At 50.8% G+C, this 6942-nt stretch overlaps 1 protein-coding gene across 1 annotated transcript; it reads left to right on the plus strand.

The window, feature by feature from the left end:
* Nucleotides 1-3421: 3421 nt before the first annotated feature.
* On the plus strand, nt 3422-5121 carry LOC119280723 (berberine bridge enzyme-like 27). Its single transcript, XM_037561475.1, has one exon. The coding sequence runs from the start codon at nt 3422-3424 to the stop codon at nt 4979-4981; it is 1560 nt and encodes a 519-aa protein (XP_037417372.1). The 3' UTR covers nt 4982-5121.
* The last annotated feature ends 1821 nt before the right edge of the window (nt 5122-6942 follow it).

Below are 6942 nucleotides of genomic sequence, written 5' to 3' on the forward strand. Positions count from 1 at the left end.
AGAAGAGAGGAACCAACAGCAATGACCATCGCTCCATCCGTGGCGGCTGGCGTGCAAGAAAGTTGCTCGGTCAGTGCATCGTGGCGGACGCATCGGCGCATGCAGGCTCGGTCGGTGCATCGTGGCATCGTGGCATCGGCGCATGCAGGCTCGGTCAATGGATGCATGTAGGCTGGCTTTGCTGGGTGCATGCAAAGCAGGCTTCTGTCCTGGCGGCACACACAGGCGTTTAATGCAAGGGACGGCCCAACGAAACCACGGCCCAACGGTCGAACAGCGACACCACCCAACGCGGCCCCACTTGTCAGGTCCAATGGACGACACAGTCCAGCACGGACCCACCAATGCGGCCCCACTTGTCAGGTCCAATGGACGACACAGTCCAGCACGGACCCACTAGTCAGAGTTAACAGTCGAGCCTTTGACCTGATGACAACGTCCGTTGTGACTAGTTTCGAGGGTTTCTGGCAAGGGAGTGGGGAAAATTGAGCAAAAATTAAGAGCGCGGGGATGAATGAGTAGAGCTAAGGAACCAGGGGCACGGACGTAAAAACCCTTTAGTTTTGTTTGCTGCATAGATTAGCATGCAACAACTTGCTTGACTTTGTTTTTCCTTCTGAAGGTGTTTTCTGATGACCACTAGTCTCTGAGCTAAGAGCATCTCTCGCAAACCCCATATAATGTCGACCCGCAAACTGCGTTTATAGTTACCTGCAGATGAGATTTGCGGGTCGATTTCGTGCGTTGCAAATCACACCCCGTATATGAAACTGTGAAGTTTTAAAAAAGCATTCACGGGAGAAACTTGCAACGACATTGATCATACATTAGTTCATCTACATTAATTGATCATACTAGTGGAAAAATCTGCAGGCCCGAGCCTAGCTACCAAAAATCGACGAGCTTGCAGCGACGACCACGCGGCGGAAGAGCCGGAGGAGCTCAGTCCTCGTCGGAGGAGTCGAGGTCGATAAAGAACTTGGCCTGCTCCGCCTTCATGAAGTGCAGATCCGCCTCCTTGGACGCATGCGCCTGCGACGCCACGACGCTCGTCTGGAGGAACATCTGCTCGTACTCGAGCTCGCGGCGGCGGCTCGCTTCGGCCTCCTCCTGCTCCCTCACCGACCGGTCCATGATGACGCGCTCTAGGTGCTCCTCCTGCCTCGGGGATAGGCAGTCCTCGCGGTCGATCACTCCTCGACGCGGCGGTGCGGCGAGCGGCCCGAGCTCCTCCTGCTCTCTCTTCACAAGAGTGAGCCGCGAGCTCGAGGCGCCCGCAGACAAGCTCCACGTGGCAGAGGAGCAAGAGGAGGCGTGGCGGCGGCGAGCGAGCTCACGCTCGAACTCGACCAGCTCGCAGCGTTCGAACGCCAGTGGCGTCCGGCTACCGCGGTTGAGCCACCTCCGCACGCCCCGCTTGCATGCGGCGGTGCTCCGCATCGTCTCCAGAGCTCCCGTAGCCATCCATGGCCTTTTCAGGCTCACCTGCAGCGAGAAATTGGGCGGAAGAGGAGGGGAATCGCGGCGGAGGAGGGGAATCACGGCGTCACGGCGGCGGAGACGGATAGGATTTGACCCCTATCCAAGCGGTGAAACCGCATATACAGCGGTGGGGAGAGAGTTGATTTTTTACGGGCCGGCCGCGGATATGGTGTCTATTCTGACCAGAAAAATGGGCCGAACCCGTATACTCGCCGAAATTATATGGGTTCGGCCCTTTTACGGGGTCTACTAGAGATGATCTAATCCGTAGAGCAGTCTTGAGCAGCCCCTCCTGTAGCTCCAATGCGCGATTGATTATCTCTAATCTAGCTTCTTTATATTCCGCTTAGCAGCCCAAGCACACAAAAAGTCAAAAGGAATCTTAGCTCCAAAACCATAGCAGCCCACGTACTGTTACAGCGCTTCTCGTTCGCCATTACTAGCTCGACTGAACATTGACTTAAATATATTTGGACCGATGCAAGACCTGCGAGTAATCGACTAGTTGGTTAGTTGGTGCAGTAACAAGAGGTCACATGGTTTTAGTCGTGATTCGAAAAAGTCAGCACAGTTGGTCATTTCGTCCTAGTTAAGGTCAATATATATACTGGTGCTATCTTTTTTTTGAGAACCATATATTACTGTTATCTTAGAAGTGTCACGAATGTTAATTGCTGTGACGATGAAGAGGAACATTTAAAAAGAAATGGTTACCTTCTCTTAATTAAAAGATATTTTTTTAACAACTATATCTTTTCATGGTGGTTTGAACATGATGAGATGCCGTCTCCATGGTCTATATATGTATAATTTGTAACCTTGTTAATCGATCAATAAAGTTCTTGATTGTTTACGCAAAAACAAAAAAGAGGCATCGGACCACTGGCTTCTACATAGCTCGATCTATGCGCTTTCCCATTCGACGCGCATAGAGCAGAGCAAGAGGTATATTTTTATACGTAGAGAATCAGACCACCTCCGTTCCAGTAGACACACTACTGTGTATTATGAGTTAACCAATTTAGTAAATTAAATGAGCTGTGTTTCACAAGTGATATATCACTAGAAATGATTCTTTTGTGGGATCACCAGAAATATTTTCCAATGCATATAAAAAGGTACAATTTTTAGGAGATATACTTAAATATTTTTAGTTAAATATGTGATGAAAACCGATTTAGTTGGAAGTCTCTCTCAACAGACCTCGGACTCCCCTCAAAAAAAGGGAAAGACCCCAGCAACTGGCAAAACCTTTGCCGCCACCTTACCTCGTCCCCTTCTTGATCGCCTCACTGTAGCCGGAGGAGGCCATCGGCCGAAGCCTGCCTGACGGTGACGGAGGCTCGCCTCCTTGCGGTGCAGGAGCTCTCGCAGCTGCGGGGATAGCATAACGACCGGTCGACGATTCTCTATCCCTGGTCTGCGCTGACAGTGGGTCTAACTAGTTCCTATTTCCCGACGGTGGCTGCAATGACACATCTTCCTTGTCCTATCCTAGGCCGGAGGCCATTTGTACCTAATCGTATGTGGGCCAAATTCAAGGAGTTCGCGCGCGAATCGACTATTTCACTTTGGGCGACATGATCGCATGCTGCTAACCATCTCCGCCCGGGCGCGTTCCCGGAGGTGCGTTCTACTTGTAGCGGCTGGCCATTCCTGCTCGGTATAAATGTTGAAGTGCTTGACATGGCCGGCGAAGCCGATGACAGATCCGACGACGACGACTCTACGTCTGCTCGACCTGTGGGATCGGTTCTTGTTTGATGTGACCTAGATCAATTACTCACCGCACGCACGTCGGCCACCATCTTAAGAGTTGACCACGACATTTATTGTACAGATCGAGCTGCCAGTGGAGAGCGATCTAGGGCTATATGTAGAGCTCGATACCCTGCAAGGTGAGCACTCCATCCATGAAGGAAAAAAGAAACAAGCAATAATGGCCTCGTCTCGGAGGTTAGCTCTTGCGCTCCTCTTCGGCCTCCTCTCTTGCTACGCATCCGTTGTCCCTTCCCTAGCTTCCTCCGACGGCTTCCTCCAATGCCTCTCCGACGCCATACCCAAGCCGCTGCTGCACACCCAGAGCTCGCCATCGTTCACGCCGGTCCTTGTGTCCTCCATCCGGAACCCCAGGCTGTTCACGCCGAGCACGGTGCGCCCGCTCTGCATCGTCACCCCGACGAACGCCTCCCACGTGCAGGCCACCGTCGTCTGCGGCCGCCGGCACGACGTGCGCGTCCGCGTGCGCAGCGGCGGGCACGACTACGAGGGCCTCTCGTACCGGTCCGAGCGGCCCGAGGTGTTCGCGGTGGTCGACCTGGCCAACCTCCGCTCCGTGCGCATCAATGGCAAGGCGGCCACCGCGACGGTGGAGTCCGGCGCCACGGTCGGGGAGCTCTACTACGCCATCTCTAAGGTGAGCGACAGGCTGGCCTTCCCGGCCGGCCTGTGCCCGACGATCGGCCTGGGCGGCCATCTCAGCGGCGGCGGGTTCGGCCTGCTGCTGCGCAAGTACGGCGTCGCCGCCGACCACGTGCTGGACGCCACGCTGGTCGACGCCAACGGAAAGCTCATGGACAAGCAGGCCATGGGGAGGGACGTCTTCTGGGCCCTCCGCGGCGGCGGCGGCGAGAGCTTCGGCATCGTGCTGTCGTGGAAGGTGAAGCTCTTGGCCGTCCCACCCAAGCTGACAATGTTCCGCGTCCCAAGGTCCGTCGACGAGGGCGCCATCGACATCCTCACCAGATGGCAAGAAATCGCGCCGGCTCTCCCGGAAGACCTCTTCATAAGGGTGGTCGTCTCGAAGCAGGTGGCCGAGTTCCAGTCCATGTACCTGGGCACCTGCGACGGGCTGCTGCCATTGATGCGCAGCCACTTCCCGGAGCTCCGCCTGAACCGGACGCACTGCAGGGAGATGACGTGGATCCAGTCCGTGCCATACATCTACCTGGACAGCACCGCCACCGTGGAGGACATCCTCAACCGGACCACCTCCTTGGACACCTTCAACAAGGCCAAGTCCGACTTCGTCCACCGTGCCATCGCCAGGGACGTGTGGATCAAGATCTTCGCCTGGCTCGCCAAACCCGACGCCGGGCTCATGATCATGGACCCTTACGGCGGCCAGATCGGCAGCCTCCCGGCGTCGGCGACCCCGTTCCCGCACCGTGCAGGCGTGCTCTACAACATCCAGTACATGAACTTCTGGTCGGCCGCCACGGACGGGACGGCGCAGACCAGGTGGCTCAAGGATTTCTACGCCTTCATGGCGCCCTACGTGAGCAAGAATCCCAGGGAGGCGTACGTGAACTACAGGGACCTTGACCTGGGCCAGAACGTCGTTGTAGGCAATGTCACCAGCTACACGGCCGCTAAGGTTTGGGGCGACAAGTACTACAAGGGTAACTTCAAGAGGCTCGCCATGGCCAAGGGCAAGGTGGATCCTAGCGACTACTTTAGGAACGAGCAGAGCATCCCACCATTAGTGGCGACAAAGTGACGATCAACATGTGGTGCTACTGTCAAACTTGTATCTTGATATTATTTTGGATGGCCGCAGTGGCTATTCTAGCTGTTTCCACATTGCATTTCATGCATATGTATTCGTTCCAAAGTTTGGTTCCCAAGTTTCAAAAAAGTTTCCGGTTCTTCTTAAATTTGACTCAAATTCCTTTCGCCACCAGAATATATTTTTTGACCAAGTGTTGTGGTATTTAGGACCGTATAGGCGGACCATATAAACCCGTTTAGGGACCTTAAACAAGCACTTTCTAAGTTTGAGGACTAAACTGCACAAACCACCCATGTTAAAATGACTAGTCAGCCAAGCTGCACAAAAGTTCCAAATTCTGCTCGACAAAAATTCGGCACCGCTCGATACGAAGAAAAACCGGTTTAAAAAAAGGCAACTACTACCTTAAAAAATGAGTAACCCATTTTTGACAGATTAAAATAATATATTATTGCAAAGCATTTGTTTGCTGTTTTTCAAATCCATTAAGTTCTAGAAATGTCCATGAAATTGAAGAAAAATGTACATGTATAAAAAATATACAAAAAATAAGAAAAACAAAAAACAAAAAGCAGCGTGTAGCTGGTACTATGCCAAAAGTCTTCTACTCACAATGTTTATTTAGTTTTGAAGATGTACGAACAATTATATTTGATACTGTTTTGATTGTAAATAAAAAATCTGCAACAAAATTCTGTAAAATGAAAAGGAGTAAAAAACTGCTCTGAGAAAACCATTTCAACAGGATGAAAAACTACATAAGCCAGCGAAAAAAGCTACAACGGGAGCGCTACAGGAGGTACAGCCGTTGCAGTCCATGCAGATGTGTGCGCCCTGCACGAAGGGCGCACTTCAGGGCTGGTCCTTGTCTTATATGGCCTAAGAGCATCTCCAACAGCCGCCCAAAAAATGGGCCACGTGCTAAATTTCAGGTTTTTTGGGCGCCGGACAGCTTCTACAGTGCGCGCACAAAAAAGGGTTGGGTGCATGCTAAATAACGCTATCAAAAGCCGTAAATTTGAGGCGTTGTATTGCGCGCGGATCACAATTTACACGCGTCTTCTTTTGGGCGCGCATTTTTGGGCATCTGTTAAAGCAATGTTGGATCTGGCGCACTAAAAATGCTACAATGACGCACTAAAACTATTTTAGGGCGTGCAATTTTTATGCACATGTTGGAGATGCTCTAATGTTGTTGCAAAAAAAATTTATGTACTACGGCTTCAGAATGTTGTACAGAAAAAATGTGGTATATGATTATGTTCTTCTCTAGCCAACATATATTTTGAAAAAAAGCAAAATAGAACATATATTTTGAAACAACAAAATCGCACGTGAGCACAACAATAATAAAATAATAGTTTTTTGTAGATGTTGATCTGGCATGCTTGTGCAGAAGGGCACGCCTCAAAAACAGGGAAGAAACGCACGGACTGAAGGCAAGGTTGCTGCTGCAAAAGCGGCCGTCGACCCTAAGGAGAAAGGCAGATTTGAAACCATGATGGCTCGGGCTGGTTCCCATTGTCCTGATTTGCTTACTTGTTGTCGCCTGCGACTGGAACACCGTGTGCATGTCTACACTGTATTACAGCTTCCATCTCTGACACAACAAACTGAGAAGGTAGCTCCCGATCGGAGGAAAGGACAAGACCTCATCATTCCGGACTATAATCATACGATTTCCCCTTATTTTCCGGTACCTCCCTTTCCTAAGTATATGATTGATGTGTACATATAGTTAAACAATCTCATATGGTAGTGGTTGTACGCTAGCCTTGATATATCCTTTCTCTTTTTGTTTCTACCTCAGCTGAATTGTGAATAACTGAATATATGTGTGTGGACTATATATAGCCTCGTTTCTAAAGAAAAGAAGTACAGTATAAGAGCTAGCTCCAATTACTAGAGTTACTAGCTTGGCATACAGTTGGCACCATGAATAATTTGTT

The sequence above is a fragment of the Triticum dicoccoides genome, chromosome 3B (genome assembly GCF_002162155.2).
Source record: "Triticum dicoccoides isolate Atlit2015 ecotype Zavitan chromosome 3B, WEW_v2.0, whole genome shotgun sequence".
Classification (NCBI taxonomy): Eukaryota; Viridiplantae; Streptophyta; class Magnoliopsida; order Poales; family Poaceae; genus Triticum; species Triticum dicoccoides.

Coding starts and splice junctions, on each gene's coding strand:
- LOC119280723 (XM_037561475.1), top strand. CDS start 3,422: ATGGCCTCGTCTCGGAGGTTAGCTCTTGCGCTCCTCTTCGGCCTCCTC.